Below are 17,787 nucleotides of genomic sequence, written 5' to 3'. Positions count from 1 at the left end.
GGTAAACCCTAGACCTTGAAAGTTACTGTTTTTAATATATATTAAAATTATTTTGAAAATGGGACTACAATACCTAGCTTAGATTGCTGTTAATGGCTTCAATACATAGTACATTTAAAATGTCCAAAAAAGGCAGGATACATAGAGGCTACATAATAAATATTTTCTTTTTTTCAAAGACTCGGCTCCAGTGTTTTGACAGCTTTTAAACACTATTTCTATGTCAGTCCTGTTCTCCAGCTTCTCTTATTATTGCTCCACTTCAATTCATTCCAAGTGGTCTCGATTTTTACTGTCACCAAGGGACTATCTTTGAAACACTTTTACTTCTCAACGTCTTTAAACTAAAATTCAGACTTTCTTTCTAAGCTATCTGCTTTTGAGCCCCAATAGTGCACCTTTTTGTTCTTTCCCAATGTCATAATTTTTTTATCATCTTTCCCTATGTGAAGTCCTATATTTCTTGTCATCCATTCTCTTCAGAATAATTATGTAGATTTTTGTTTTATGTGCTATCATTTCCAAAGTGCATTAACATGCCCATTTATTCACAAAACAAACACATGAAGTAGTTAGGGGCCATTACTCTAATGAATTAGGAATCTGCCTGGAGCTATTAAACTAGACAATGTATATCTAGCCATCGGTACAATGTCTACCATATAGAAAACAATTTACAACTGCTGTTGATTCTTATCATGATAAAATAGTAATTTCATCAATATTTCAACTAAATCAGCTTACAATAGGAGTTTTTCTTTCCAAACTTGCTTCAACTGCTGACTCAGCTCCATTCTCTCTTCTGGATTCTCAAACTAGTTTCTTTGCTGCCTTGTGACATTTGGCACAAATGTCCATTTATTATGATTATATCTATTTATATATATCTTACTTTTCCAGCTTGTCACAAACTCTCAAGAACAAATATTATGTCTTACTTGTTTTATCTTTCATTCTTCCATTCATTTATTTAAAAAATCACATATTCATTGAGATACACTACCTGTTAGGGGACACTCTGTCTCATTTACCTTTTCACCCTCAGCACCTGGCAGGTAAACAAATCATTTCAAGAGTAATGTTCTGATGAAGTTACAAAGGGATCATGGAGAAGAGACCTCCTACATCTCTCTGTGAAGTCAGGGAAGGCAGCAAGAAGACTGTTCCACTGAGTAAAAGAATGAGTTAGACTCTGAGCATATAATGTTGATGGCAATCCATCCTAGGCAGAAAGGAACAGCATGCACAGAGGTGTACACATAGCCAAAAAGAGCTATTCAACAAATTCACAAATGATAGAAGTGTCATCAAATTCCATTGGCAGAATGGGGCACTGCAGTTACTATGAACATTGTTTCCCCTTCTCATTTTTGAAACCAAATTTCCAGGTCCTTTGTAATGTATGGGAAGAAGGATGCTCTCAACAGAGAACTTTTCTGCTACCCAGAAAGCAAGATTACATGCATCAACAACATTGAGGACATAACCCTTCATTGCCAAAGCTTTTTGGCCTCACCTTGTAAATTAGTTATACATACAAGAAAATCACCTGCTACTCAATTTTCTAAAGAATCACTAAATTCAATTATAAGAGAATGTTTTATAAATGGCAGACATCAGCTGCCCTTTTACAGAAATCACTTAAGTAATTATAAGCATGAGTACCTACCTGGATGATGAATAATAATCCCTTTGAACAAAATTATATCAAGATATTTAAAATAATTTTAAGTAAGCTTAAAATTTGGCTATGAATAGAGATAAATTTTAAACTTCTTGAAAGTACAACAGAAGCAACAATATCGAAAATTCATAAAACAGAAAATANTACCCAGAAAGCAAGATTACATGCATCAACAACATTGAGGACATAACCCTTCATTGCCAAAGCTTTTTGGCCTCACCTTGTAAATTAGTTATACATACAAGAAAATCACCTGCTACTCAATTTTCTAAAGAATCACTAAATTCAATTATAAGAGAATGTTTTATAAATGGCAGACATCAGCTGCCCTTTTACAGAAATCACTTAAGTAATTATAAGCATGAGTACCTACCTGGATGATGAATAATAATCCCTTTGAACAAAATTATATCAAGATATTTAAAATAATTTTTAAGTAAGCTTAAAATTTGGCTATGAATAGAGATAAATTTTAAACTTCTTGAAAGTACAACAGAAGCAACAATATCGAAAAATTCATAAAACAGAAAATAGGCAATTGCTGTTACTTAGTTTAGCTATTTTGTTTTGTTTTGTTTTGTTTTGTTTTGTTTTGTTTTGTTTTACTTTACTTTGTTTTTAGAGACGAGTCTTGCTGTGTTGCCCAAACTGGCCTCACATTCCTGGGTTTAAGTGAACCTCCTGTCTCAGCCTCCCAAGTATCTGCTGTTGTTTATTTTAAAGTCAAACTTCTCTAAAATTAACTTTGTAAATTCAAAGCTGTATGAAAATTACTCTAAGGCATTTCAAATAAATTTTGTTTATTTAAATTTAATTGGAAATAAATACCTTCAAGCCTCTAACATGACTCATTGAGCTTCTTTTCCCCTGGCTCATCCAGGCAATTTTGTTGCCTTTGTAGTAAAAAGTATCCATTTGTACACTTAGGGAAGGAACAAAGAGGTGGAGCATATGTGTAGAAGACAATATAGGGGTTAAAGGGAACCCTCCTCTCTGTGCAGGGATGGAGTGGTAAAGTTTTGGATTCAATATTTGACACTTATTAGCTTTTAGTTTAAAATTAATCACTTTATCTTTCTGATTCTCAGTTTACTTACCTGTAAAACAGAATAAAAATCACCCCCCATAGGATTTTAAAAATTAGCTGAGTCAACAGTTTGTATGCTGATATCTCTCACATTTGGATCTGAGGTTCAGACACCACTTTTGAGTTTCAGGCCTGTGTATCCAACTTCTCAAGAGACATTTACCTTGCTGTCCCATATAACTTCATTTCACTGTATAACAAAACCATAAGCCTTCCTCCAAGTCTTTCTTTGCTCCTCTTGTTATTATATCAGTGAATTATTCTACCATTCATCAGTTTCACAGGCCAGAAAGCATAAAGCCATTCCTAATCTCCTTCATCTGGTATATAAATCATTTTCCAAGTTCTGTAAATTTTGCCTTTAAAATAATATCAAATTAATCATGCTTTCTGTCTCCCTTCCTGCCACTACCACTGCAACTTAAACTACCTTTACCTCTTCCCCAGACTCTTACAATAGCATTTACACTGCCTTTCTGCTTGTGCTTTCCAACTGCTAAAATCTTTCTACACACTGAAGCTGCAATAATCTTTTGAAAATTCAAATTTGATTATAACCTGCTTAAAATTTATCAGTGGCTTGCATTATTCTAACAATATGACCCAAACTCATAATCATGCCCTCCTTTTCAACTAGTTAATTCTACCTGTCATATTGATGTCATCTGAAATATCACTTCATTGACCCCTGGAGTTAGACATATCTCTACATAAATGAGTTTTTAAGCAAGCAGTTAAGATCTTTCTCTTCCATTGTAAATTTTATGAAGACAGAGACTATGTTGTTTACCATTGTATCCATAGTATCTAAGGCAATGTCTTGTTCAAAGTAGTTATTCAATAAATGTGTGTGTAAAGAATAAACAACTCACTGCAGACACACACAAAAAAACACCTGGCATGATAGAATACTTACAGTGTTTTAAAATATATATCCAAAAATGACCTGAGTATTAAGAGGTATGACATTTTTCTAGCAAACTTCACTTATATTAGTTAAGAGAAATGACACTTCACGATAAATATCACTTGCACTCAAATTGATTTATTGATTTCAGTCCATACCAGATAAAATGTGATGCTTAGAATGGAGAAGCTTGTGAGATAAATTCTGATCTTGGGGGTTTGGGGAAGAATAAAACCCAGGACAGATTCATACATAGAAAAAAATACTATGTAACTATGAGAAAGGCGTGAGTAAACATGACTATAAGTATAAAATGATTTTTATATCTGAGAGTTTGACAAATGGAGAAATAGAGTCAGAATTCAGGCAGAAACAATAGCATATTCAAAAGCATGAACACATGAAAGTCCAGCATGTTTTGAAAATGGAAACAGAGACTACATCATAAAATCCTAAATGGAAAATCTTTGAAAAATAGTTACCAGTAAGCTCTCTTCTTTATGTACTGTGGTTTTCATAGAAGGAAGGGAAGACCTGTTACTTGAGACTTACAGGAAGCCCCTCCTCTTACCACACCTCCATCCTTTGCAAATTTCTCTGTTCTTAGTGATCTTAAGATTTTTATTAAACTGGTAATAAATTAAGGATTATAATGCACTTTCCTGATTTAAAGCATTCAGGAATAACATTGTAGAAGCATAAGGTTTTGTGCTATCTCAAAATAAATTGGTAACACTAGATTCAGCAATTCCTCTGAAAGAAAGTAAACTTTACCTGAATCTTGTAGGTAGCTATAGTCATAGCCCAGATCTTTGGATGAAATAAAGAAATCACCGTTTCTGTACAGTGGTATAAAAGGAACCATGTAGGATTCCCGGTTATGTCCAATGGGTGCATTGGCTTCTGGATAAACTTCTTGAAGAGGATGGTGCCTTCGGAGCCACTGCTCAAAAATACTGCAGAGGAAAGGGTTATTCAGACTAAGAAACATATTGTGTATAAAAGACATATTTGAAAATTTTTAAAGTAAAGTAAGGCATATATTAAAATCTGGAGACATGAAAAGATATTGAATATATTCTTTATACTTCAAAAATATTTCGTAAAGTATCAGTTTATTCTTTCAGGCCTTGAAGAAGTTCACTCATTTAAAATATATATTGAGGGTAGCTTTGAAATAATAATTTCTTAGGAGGTGAATAAAACTTATACATTGAGTTGTGAACCTTTGGAATGCTGCAAAATAAAGTAACCATTGGTTGAGTGACAATCATAGTTGTAAATTAAATATATTGCTTGTCCCAAAGAAAGACCAGAGAAAGAACATATAAAACTAAATTGGAAACAGTGCTGGAATTTGGTCACTTTTTTGGTTCTACTGGGAGGCTTTCAACGATTTAAACATCCATGTTGTGATAGGTGAAGTGTGGGCTTAATGAGTCTTGATGGGAGACAGAGCTTACCTCCAATGATAATGGTTTAAATACTTGTACTTGGTTTCCTGGCTTTTTCTAAAGTTAGAGTATGACCATATGATAAATATTCTGCCAATCAGACATACTTATTCATGACTTTGAAACAGGAGATAGTGACACAAAGAAGCAGGGACAATCGGAAACCATCCTAGAAATGGGCAGTGGCAGTTGATACAACAATATTTAGTTTTCAGGGGCAGCAAAGCCGGATGTACCAGCAAAGGAATCCATTGCCCAGGAAGTGCCCTGTGTTCTATAGCATAGTTTTGGCAGCTGTCTTAGCTGATGCTCTTCTTGCTTATTCTCACCTGTTTCTGAACCTGATGCTCCATGATTTTGTGAGCTACCCAATAGCCTCTCAGCAAATTCTTTTCCTACTTAAATCAGGCAGAGTTAGTTTCTGCTTCATGCAACTAAAAGCTTTGACTAGAACAAACACTAAAAAGTTAAAGGATTGCAAACTCCAGTAAGAATGGAGTAGAAACTCAAGTTGTAGGATAATTCATAGGGGACCATTAACAATATGACAAAGAGAATGGCCTTGCATTATCAAGTCTTGTGACATACAAGAAGGATCACAAGAGCTGGAGTTGGGGAGCTCTCCTTGAGGCCTAGCTCTGTGTTTTCATCTGACTGTATGACTCTAAGCAAATCACTGAACTTGGAGACTTAGCCTCCTCATCCCTAAAATAAGAGTAATAATATCTGTCCTACCTGTTTCCAATATGATAGTTTTTGTGAAAGTACTAAATAAGTAAGCTATCGTTACTTAGCTGTACATTTTAAGCTAGCAGGTCAAAGGTTGGTACATGGTAGAAAAGGTGGTATTGAAAAAGAAGTGATAATGCTTCAAATAAATTGAATACAATTTTAGAAAACCATTTTCAATATTTTGAGGCACAAAAACAAACAGAGCAAGGAAGCCAAATGGAAGAAATGGTGATCATTTTTTCCATGACAGAAAACAATTTTGTTTATTAGAGGATCTTAACTTGAAACACTACTTGTGGTCAAAGTTGGTTTTCAGTTGTGAATTTAGTGAGGAATTGGCAGTCCACTGAAAAACACTAAATATCTGGTTCATGCATACCAAATACTTTCTAAATTAGTGCAATTATTAAATGAATATTTACTGAGTATCTACTGTAGGTCAACCTACACATAGACCTATGCAAAAATATGAGTTCTATAGGTTGCGACAAGGAAGATTTGCAAAATTTTATAATCTGTTTGATCTTCTTTATTCTACAAAATGGGAATTATGTTTATGCCATGAAGGTAATGAGGGGATTAATTAAAACAACACAAAATACACAGGTAAGTGCTTGCCAAATGATAAGTAAAAACTATTATCTTTCTCACAGCTCCTCTCTCCTCTTCTTCCCCCTCCTCAGTATTATGACTATACTAGAAACACTTTAAAATTGATGAGATATAACATAAGCTGTAATAGAAATGCCAAAGCCATGTATATGTGAGCAATGCCTTTGGTGATGTTTATTATTCTGATAGTCAAAAATGAGAAATTAGAAGATTTAAGATTAGTTTTTCTGTGCTTCAGTTTCCTCAACACAAGAAATTAGAAACTGGCTTAACAAATAAACCCCAATTTTGTTAAAGTCCTATGATTTTATAAACTAGTCCTTTTGTTTTAACTTCTATGGTTTTCTTCTCTTCACAAAATCAGTACTTGCTTGTTATATAAAAAAGAGAAAATATTAAAAAATCATATTACAAATAATTTTTATTAGACATTTGTACTAAACCATGCATTTTCAATTGGTAAATTAATTTTTTGAAATGAGAAGGAGGCTGTCTGATAATCCCTCCACCACTCCTGTCAAACTTTGACTGATTTTGGAATAGCCTGATATACAATGAGCCACTAGATAAGGGCTTGAGGCAAAAATTGTACCTTTTGCCAATTGAGAAAAATTACTACTATAGTTCAATTTGTAAATAATCTTGTTTCTGCCATGAAATAAAAATTCTTTACCTAAGTAGGGCAAGGGCATCAATTCTCAGCACCAAAAGATTTAATGGATGAAACCATTAATATGCTCACCCACCTCATCAACCTTTTCAAATGAAGGTATTAATCTTGATTAAGTTCTTCACCAGTGACTCTCAACTTCAGTTAATTTCACCAAACCATGTCTAGAATAGCTCACATGGGAATACTAATGTTTAATTTAGATAATTACGTTGACATTTAGGGAGGAGGGGTAGTCATCTTTTAGCAAAACTTAATTTGAACTGAATCTAGATAGTTTTCTGAAAATCTGAGCAACAGTGAAATCCACAACAGAAAAATTAGAAAAATGTAGAGATGACTACAGATGGAAATATGGAAAGATATGTTCTATAAATGAAAGCTGGCATGGGACCTCTGATTTCAGGTCCGTAAAGACTCTGGTCACTCTTATCCTTAAATAAAGGAAAAAATAGACAAATTAATAATCAGCAAATTTTCTTGGACCCATGAGAGAATTGAGGTTGTGGGGCAAACTGCCATCCTCAAAAGTGGAGAGATGGGTTCATTCAGAGGCACATAGCTGAGATCTGCTTACCAGGGGCAGGAGCAGCTGGATTCCTAAAGTGGTAGGAACGCTGAAACACTTCGATGAATGGCTGGAGACTGAGTCTAGACTAGTGACCATAGTGGGAAATTCCTGGGTGCTGCTGTCTTAAGGGAACTTCCACATGTTTGGGGCTTTACCTCCAAAAACTCCACCAGGTTTTCATGGTGAAGACTTCAGAAAGATACTCTCCTTATTCTGTCACAGAGAGGAGGAGAGTGACCATTGTGAAATATACCCAGGACATTCTCCATATCAAAGCCCTATGATCCAGGGGAAATGGTTAGAGCCTTATCCCAGTCAGGAAGATAATTCCTTTCAGTACAGCCTCTTTTAGTCTTCCTGTCTCACCTAAGGGGAAGTAAATATAAGCCACAGGTGTCAGAGTTTCAAGGAAATAAATAGAAATACTGCAGCCAGGGAAGCAAATAGAGGGGCAGAGGCAAAAGAAGATAAAACTGTATTGTGAAGCCCCAATGCACTGGTCTACTAAAGGACTAAGGTTTCATTAGAATATTTTGAACACTCCCCCTCCCTCATACTTTACCACCATCCAACAAAGCTTCAGTATAACAACAGTGGATTGCAGCTAAAAGAGCTGAAATACATAAACTATCTCTAAGGAAGAGTATGTAGGGGAACCCAAAACCAAGAATAGAGACAAAAACAAATACACTAGAGAAACTTGAGGCCTCTGATCTCAAAACCATAACAACTATGACAAACATTTAATCATTGTCCGACTCCTTGCCAGAATATCGTAAATTTGTACACTAAAAGCCCATTTACCTCAGTTTATCTTACCTAATAAAACATATATGGCTTTTAACAAAAAATTACAAGGCATGGTAACAGAGAAGAAAAATAATCTGAAGAGACAAAGCAATCATTAGAACCCAACTCAGATATGATATACATTTTGGAACTATGAGACACGGAATCTGAAATAATTGTGAATAATATAAATTTTAAATAACTATACATAATATAAAATTAATGTATTATAATAACATTTCTAATAAAAAAAGTAAATGATATGCAAAAAACCCATGAATAATGGAAGCAGAAATATGGAAACTCTAAGAAAAAATCAAAAGAAAGGCTAGAAATCAAAAACACTCCAACAGTGTTGCATATATCACGAGCATTGATATGGTCAAGAAAAGAATCAGTGAACTTGAGGCTAGGTTAGTAGAAAATTCCCAAACTGAAATGCAAAGAGAAAGAATAAAAAATAATTAAGAATTGTGGGATAATTTCCAAAAAATGTAACATATGCATAATTGGAATGCCAGAAGAAGAAAAAGTAAGCAGAACAGAAGAAATATTCTCCAATAAAGAGAACTGGGTCTCCTTGAAGAAATGGCAGGCTCTAGGGCTGGAATAAGAAACATATAAGATGAATGCTGAGCATCTTGCAGTGCCATAAAGTAAGGATATGTTCAAAGAAATTACAACCATCCACAATGTTAGAGATATGTCAAAGGGACAGAGTAGTCAACTGAAATCACTCCTAAAGGCTAAAGCTGGAAGAGTTTGAGCCACAAAATAAAGCCATATAAAATAAAGACAGAGGAGTCTATACAGATATAATCTATAAATATATAAATTAATAAATGGAGAGAAATACATAAATCTATCATGTAAAAGAATTCAAATAATTATGATCATGTAAAAGAATTCAAATAATTATGTAGATACTCTGCCCTGAAGGTACTATATATAACTCCCCACTCACTAAGTATGGGATGCACACAGTGACGTCTTTTCAAAGAGTACAGTGTCAAACCATGGTGAAATCATTTAACAGTTTGAGAAAGTTGACCACCACTACCTCTGACAGGTAATCAAGGTTAACATTCACAATGGTAAGTTATGTTAATAGCATGGCCCTTGTGGGGTATAGAGGTGTGATAATTTCTCTCTATCCATCATGAGGGTCATGGCCAACACTCCTATAAAAAAAGACAGATTAACAAGAAAAAAGCATAATAATTTAATTGAAGTTTTATATGACATGGGAGACTTCAGAAAAAAGAGCCAAAGACCCAGGGAAAATTGTCTATTTTTATGCTTAGATTTTATGCTTATGGCCAGTGATGCAGAAATTTGACTGGACAAAAGGGTATGATCTAATGGTAATAGGCTGAGATAAACAATCCAATGAGACCTGTCTGTTTGTATTCTTTTTGATCTCTCTGTGCAGCAGTCCCTCCTTCTACATATAGGGGAGGACCTTAGAAATGAAGGTTTTATGATCTACTATCAAACAACGTAGGTCAGAGTATTTCTTTATGGCCAGCTGCTACACAGAAAGATGAGAGAAGATGATAGTAATATTTTTAGGGTTTATGGCTTGTTTTGGAAAAGAAAGGTTCTAGTTTTCATGAACTTGGGGAAGAGGTAGTCTAGTTTTTATGGTTTCTTTCACAGGAGAAAGAGGGGACAGAGACTTTGCTTCTGAGGCCTTCCAATCTCCTTTACTTCAAAGTACTCAGCATCCCAAGGCACCATACTTTGGGGTACATTTTGAGTCCCTATACACCTGTGATATGATGTGAAGAGGATGGTGCTTTACCTCTATGGTTGTCCATCTCAAAACACATATCCCAGTTTAATCATAAGAAAAATATCAGACAAATATCAACTGTGGGACATTTTACAAAATACCTGAGCAGTACTCCTCAAAGTTGTGAAGGTCATCAAAAAACAAGGAAAGTCGGAAAAACTATCATAGGCAAGAGGAACCTAAGGAGACAGGATGATTAAATATAATGTAGTATCCTGGGTGGGATCCTGGAGTAGAAGAAGATATTAGGTAACTACTAAGTAATCTAAATAGAGTATTGACTGTGGTTGATAATAATTGTAGCACCATGGTTCACTAATGTCCACCAATGTTCCATATCAAGGGAAGATGTTAATAATAGGGGAATTGGGTATGGAAAATGTGGGAACTCTCCATTCTATCTTTGCAACATTTTTACAAATAAAATAATTATAAAATAAACATCGATTTTAAAAAAAGAACAAACAAGGAAGCCTTAAGATAGTTGGATATTTGGGAACTGATTCGATGTAATACATCATTCATATATTTCATAAATGAATGACTATATTCTAAACATCTATAATAAACTGGCTCTGTGCCCCGCATTGGTGAAGTTTTCTGCCCTATGGTATTTGGAGTCTAGTGGTGGAGATAGACACTAACTAGCAATTTTGGAAATCAGCCTATAGTTATGGACTGGTAAATATGGAAGAATGTAACATGGTAATAGGATTTAATGGGGAAACCTCCTCTTGTCTGTGGCCTGAGGAAAAGTCTTTGATGGTGCATTCTTCAAAAGTTGAAGAATGACTGTTTAGAGAAATGGTAGAAGAATATTTCTGAAGGACAGAATGGAATTTGGAAAGAATCTTTGGTCGGAAGTATATGACAAATTCAAGGAACTAAAAATTGACCAATATGTCTATGGGAATCAAGGAGCAAATAGCTCCAGATGAGGCTAGGAAGGTGAACTGAGGCCAAATCATGAAGGGTAGCAGAGGCCATGTTAGGGAGATTTGTGTTTTTTTCCTAAGAGTGATAGAAAATCACTTTGTATCTGGGATGGTGAATTGTAACATGAACAGATTATCATTTGTAAAAGACCAGACAGATTTCATTGCAGAGAAGGGACTGAGGAAGAGTAGGAGTTGGTGGATATGCAGGCATAAAGGGAGATAAATGAGTGAGAAAATTATGTCCAGGAAAAAAGATGACGTCCGGAAGTCCAAGCAGTACAACTGAGGGGCCAGGTACCACAGAAAATGCCTGCTTTTCTGGCTTATGCTACTGAGCAAAGTGTTTGTATTACCAGATATAGAAATCCCTGAAGAAGTGGAATATTAGGGGAGGATGTTAATGTCATGATTCTAGATGTGCTGTGCTGCAAGATGTTTTTGAGACATTTCAATGGGGATGTCAGGTCATTAGCTAGATATCTGGGTCTAGATTTCAGAGTAAGATTAACTTTGGAAACACAAATGGAGAACTCACCAACCTCTAGCTAATAACTGAAGCCATGGGAATAATGAGATAATGAAAATACAAGAGAATCTGGAGTTATTTTTCTTAGATGTCATCTTTCTGAAAGGCCAGGACAGATAATGTGACAATCGCACTGTCTTTGAGAACTACAGCTTGAGGTGCCTCCAGCCACTCAAATTTCTAGTCACTCAAAATGTATTGAATTGTAGTTGTATAATAGCAAGGCCAGTGCATTCCTATATTTTTTGTTCTTTTTGTTTCTTTGTTTGTTTCTTCATGTAGTACTTGTTTTGAAGCAGTTACTTGTTAAAACAAATTTGTAATTTTTAAATGATAATAAACATTTCCATTTAAACTTAATCCGGGGCCTTAATCCGAGGCCTCAGTGTGCTCATTAAATAAAATAAGGAAGTGAAATGTCGAGTAACAATACTTATGGATAAAATGAGAAAATACAAATGAGTGACTCAGTTCTGAAAAAGCAATAGTTTGTTTTCCTCCCTTCCAAACCCCTCAATTTACAGAGGCAAAATAAAATTTGAATCTAAAGGTCACAGTTAACGGTACAACCAATACTGGAATCAAGGGGTCTTGGCTACCACTCTGTTACTAATAATAGTAAATACCGTTCTCTGTGTGTTTACACAGGATGACAGGGGTGTTTCTGCAGATGCGAGTATGCATATGCTTCTACCAAACTCTGATGTGTAGATTTTCTCTCTCTTGGAAGACGCTCTGCTTGACCTTCATCTTGAAATGTAAGCTGTTTATCCAACAGACACCTGCATTAATTAGCATTAAACACCTTAAGTGTTCCTTTTCTCAGAGGACTCAGGATTCACACTCTTTATACTCAAGGAGTAGCAATGAATACATTGCAAGATCAGGAAAGGATATGTATTAGCATAACAAATACAACGAAGGAGATAACGTGAAATCATACTTAAAAAAAAGGCAGAGAGAAAGTAGTGAACAAAGTTGGTAAGGGACTGAGTTAACATGAGAACCCAGATCTTCTGGCTGACCTATCTGGGCTTCTTTCTCTGACACTCTCATGTTCCCTATCTAGGTTTCTGTTCTTTCCTTCCTTTCTCTCCATGAGGAGGTTTCTGTTACTTTCTGACTAAGCTTTAAGCAATGCAGATGGAGGAGAATTTGTCAACAGGGTGGGAAAGGTACAGAAAACAGATGCTAGATTATCCATTAAACACACTCCTTATTTCAGAAATTCAGGATCACAATCACTCTTTTTTCTTTCACTGTGAGGGAGCAAATCCAAATAGAGGCAGAGGCATTGTTGTTTTCAAAGCAGGCACAAGTACATTGGGGGAATATCAATGCTGCCAACCAGCTGAAGAATAGCAGCTTTTTATCTTTTGTTTTCTCAGGGCCGTGCACACAGTAGGTGTCAACTATTTACACAATAATCTTGAGTTTATAATCTAACCCAGAAGACAAATTTAGCAATAAAGCAATTTCTATAAAATAAACTCTTAATGTATTATTAAATGAAGTTTAGCTGAAAACTGTCTCCTACATACTTTAAGTTCAGCCTAAAGATTTCTCTGTACATTGTGAACTATAACCTAAATGGACTTGTAAACAGACTATAGTCTATTCTTTTGCCAATCACTGAGTTTTGTCTAATCAAAGGTTGCCAGCTGTTCAAACCGTGTTCAAATAAGTCAAACACCAAGCTATAACCAATCTATTTTCTGTACCTCACTTCCATTTTTTAACGTTATTTTTCTTTTTCTGCACATAAATCTTCTTCCATCATGTGGCTGTGCTAGAGAATCTGAGCCTACTCTAGCTCAGGAAGCTACCTGATTTATGAATTGTTCTTTGCTCAATTAAACTCTTTTAAAATTTAATTTGGCTAAAGTTTTCCTTTGAACAATATCTTGCTTAATATTTTATTGCTTCCGTTTTACAGAAGAAGAAATTAAGTCAAAGAGTTTAAGAATTTGCCAATAGTAACTCAACTAGAAAGCAGTAGAAGATCTGGGGTTCCATTTTATATTCCTGTGGCTTTTATTATAACACCCAACTGGCAGAGATAGGACCAGAATCCAGGTGCTCTGTTCCAAGTTTAATGCTTTTCCACTAACATGCAAGAAATTAGTAATTGGGAATTAAAACAGAAAGGTGGACAAGGCTTTCATGTTTTGTTCCAAGCATTAGCAGGCCTTTCAAAGCTATACACAGAAGTGAGAACTAGGCATCTTCTGATTTCACCTCACGTGACAAACAGAATTTGATGACAAAATCTCTCAGAGTATGTAAGAAAGGGTGACGGCAGAGTTGTGAAACACTAATATCAGTAGTCTAAAGACATATGATTTATCCTTGTGGAATTGAAACCCTGTTTTATTCACAAGCCATGAGGACCTGTAGACCAGCACTGGCTTAGTAGGGTATGAGGTGGCAACAGATAAGTAGGTCAAAGAGAATGCCATGAACATGAGATGCTGGATCTGGGCCTAGACATATCCATGATGACTAGCTTAGAATACCCTCCTGAAGAGGGCCACAGAGTACTTGGGAGGTGACTTTAAGAGTGCTGAAAGGGACCTAAACAGTTCACATTCACAACAGACAGTGAAAGTGAAGGGAGTTGGGGAAAGCAGTACAATATATCTTGTTATGAACATAGGAAGAACCTGCCAGATGAACATACAAGAGGGGAAAGTCTGATTTCCACAATCACAAAGGCTTATACAAGGCATCCTAACTTTATCCTTGGGATGTGGGAGCACGAAGAGAAGCCAGAAATACAAAACCTCCTCCTAAGAAACCTTGTTTCAAATTCCTGTTATTGATTTTTGTAAGGAGAGAGGAGATAATCTCTGGAAGTCTCAGTTTGCTCTTCTGTAAAATGTGGATAATAACAAACTTCAAAGAGCTGTGAAACATAAATGAGATGAGGTGTACAGTACACCAAGGACAGTGACTAACATGCAGTGAGGTTAGTTGTGGTCATTATACTTGCACAGAGCAGAAACCATTAGTTCTACAGCTTAATACAGGAGCCAATTTAATTTCCTCAGACAAGACATTTTAAATATTTGCTATTTGGTCTCCCATCCAAGTACTAATGAGGCTAGACCCTGCTTAGCTTTCAAGAAATTGGTATGCCTATGGTATAGACATAGGCACATTTTTGCTATTTGTGAATTATGGTGTGCGACAAACAAAAGAGATATCCTAAAAATTCAACAGATCTGTGAATTTTGTTTCTTATTTTAAAATATAAACAGAGAATCATACAATCTAAAGGCTAGCCTCACAGATTCTGGAGCTAGATGATTGTGATACTTAATAATTTTGCAAACTGGGGCAAGCTACTTAACTTCATGTACTCCACTCTTCTTTTCAGTGAAGTGGGGATTATAACATATTATGAGCTAAACTATATCCCTGTAAAATTCAAATGTTTAAGTCCTAACTCCTAATACTTCAGAATGTTACTTTATTTGGATATAAGATCTTTAAAGAGATAATTAAGTTGAAATGAAATCATTAGCATAGGCCAGAATCCAATATGAATGAAGTCCTTAGAAGAAGAGGAAATTTGAGCATGGGCAGGGACAGAGAAGACTATGTGAAGACACAGGAAAAAAGATGGCCATCTACAAGTCAAGGGAAGAAGCCTTAAAATAAACCAACCCTAGTGACACCTTGGTCTCAGACTTTAATTTTCCAGAACTGTGAGACAAAAAAAAATTCTGTTGCTTAAGCTACCCAGTCTGTGGCACAGGTATATCACATTTTATTACAATTCAATTTATTGCTTTTTGCAAATATTACATTGTTTACAAATTGAAGGTTGTGGCAACCCCACATTGCAGAAGTCTCTGAGTGACATTTTTCCAACAGCATGTGTTCACGTCATGTCTCTGTCACAGGTTGGTAATTCTCACAATATTTCAAGCTTTTTCAATATTACTAAATCTCTTATTATGATCTGTGATCAGTGATTTTTGATGTCACTCTTGTAATTGTTTTGGGGTGCCACAAACCACATCCATATAAGATCATGAAGTTTCATGTATGTTCTGATTGCTCCACCTGCCAGCCGTCCTCCTTCCCTCCCACCTCCATTGCCAACAGTCTTTCTCCCTCTCTTCAGGCCTCCCTGTTCTCTGACACGTAGAAATACTGAAATTAGGTCATTTAATAACCCTACAGTGGCCTATAAATGTTCAGTTGAAAGGAATAGTCACATATCTCTCACTTTAAATCAAGAGGTAGGAATAATTACCTAGAGGTAGGAATAATATTAGATAAATATTAGAGGTAAAAATAATAATGAGGAAAGCATGTCCAAAGCCAACATAGGCCAAAAGCTAGGCCTTTTATATGAAATGTAGTCAAGCTGTAAATGCAAAAGAAAAATTCTTGAGGGAAATTGAAAGTGCTACTCATGAACACATAAATGACAAGAAAGTGAAACAGTCTTATTGCTGATATGGAGAAAGTTTTAGTGGTTTGGATAGAAGATCAAACCAGCTACAACCTTCTGTTAAGCTAAAGCCTAATCCAGAGCAAGGTCCCAGCTGTCTTCAATTCTGTGAGTCCTGAGAGCAGTGAGGAAGATGAAGAAGAAGAGTTTGAAGCTGGCAGTGGTTCAAGAGATTTAAGAAAAGAGCCCATTTTCATAAAATAAAAGTGCCAGGTGAAGCAATAAGTTCTGATGGAAAAGCTGCAGCAAATTAACCAGAAAATCTTGCTAAGATAATAGATGAAAGTGACTACACTAAACAACCAATTTTCAAGGTAGACAAATTGCCTTCTATTGGAAGATGCCATCTAGGACTTTCTTAGCTAGAGAGAACTCAATGCCTGGTTTTAAAGCTTCAAAGAATAGGCTAACTCTCTTGTTAGGAGCTAATGCAGCTGGTGAGTTTAAGTCGAAACCAGTGCTTATTTAGTTGAAGCCATTCCAAAAGTCCTAAGGCCATCAAAAATACTACATTTAACTCGGCCTGTGCTCTTTAAATAGAACAAGGTTTAGATGACAGCACATCTGTTTATACCATGATATACTGAATATTTCAAGTCTATTGTTGAGACTTACTTCTTAAAAAAAAAAAAAAAATTTCATTCAGAATATTACTACACATTGACAAGGTCACCCAAGAGCGCTGATGGAGATATGTTCCTACCTACACAGCATCCATTTGGCTGCCCATGGATTAAGGAGTAATTTTGACTTTCAGTCATTATTATTTAAGAAATACATTCTGTAAGGGTATAGCTGACATACAGTGATTCCTCTGATGAATTTGGGCAAAATGAATAGAAAACCTTTTGGAAGGGACTATTTAGATACAATCAAAAACATTAATTTTTATGGGAGGTAGTCAAAATATCAACATTAACAGAAGTGTGGAAGAAGTTGAATCCAAACCACATGGATGACTTAGAGGGGGTTAGAGACTTCAATGGAGAAAGTTATTGCAGATGTGGGGGAAATTGCAAGAGAACTAGAGTACAAGTGGAGCCTGAAGATGGAAACAAATTATTCAATCCCATAATAAAATTTGAATGAATGAGGGGTTGCATCTTATGGATGAGCAAGAAAATGGTTTCTTGAGATGAGATTTATTTCTGGTGAAGATGCTCTGAACACTGTTGAAATGACAATAAAGTACTTAGAATATTCTATAAACTTATCTAATAAAGCTCCAGCAGGGTTTGAGAGGATTGACTCCATATTTGCAAGAAGTTCTACTGTGGGCAAAATGCTATCAAATAGCATCACATGCTACAAGAATACATTTTTTGAAAGGAAGAGTCAATCAATGTAGCAAACTCTATTTTTTTTTTCTTGTTTTAAGAAATTGTTGCATCCACTCCAAACTTCAGCAGCCATCACCCTGATCTGTCAGCAACCACCAACCTGCTAGACCTACCAGAGGTCTGACCTACCAGAGAAAAGATCACAACTTGCTGAAGGTTTAGAATATTGTTAGCATTTTTTAGCATAAAGTATTTTTTTTTTTTTTTTTTTTTTTTT

General features: G+C 35.5%; 1 protein-coding gene across 1 annotated transcript in view; it reads right to left on the bottom strand.

Annotated features, from left to right (window-relative positions):
* TYR (tyrosinase) overlaps positions 1 to 17,787 on the bottom strand; it is a 128,568-nt gene that overhangs the window by 5,005 nt on the left and 105,776 nt on the right. The window contains exon 4 of the mRNA XM_017887648.1: positions 4,453 to 4,634. Within this exon, the coding sequence (XP_017743137.1) occupies positions 4,453 to 4,634 (182 nt within the window). The remainder of the gene's footprint in view (positions 1 to 4,452; positions 4,635 to 17,787) is intronic.

This window comes from Rhinopithecus bieti, unplaced genomic scaffold (assembly GCF_001698545.2).
Source record: "Rhinopithecus bieti isolate Rb0 unplaced genomic scaffold, ASM169854v2 scaffold_15796, whole genome shotgun sequence".
Lineage (NCBI taxonomy): Eukaryota > Metazoa > Chordata > Mammalia > Primates > Cercopithecidae > Rhinopithecus > Rhinopithecus bieti.
This window is presented reverse-complemented; position numbering and strand designations above follow the sequence as displayed.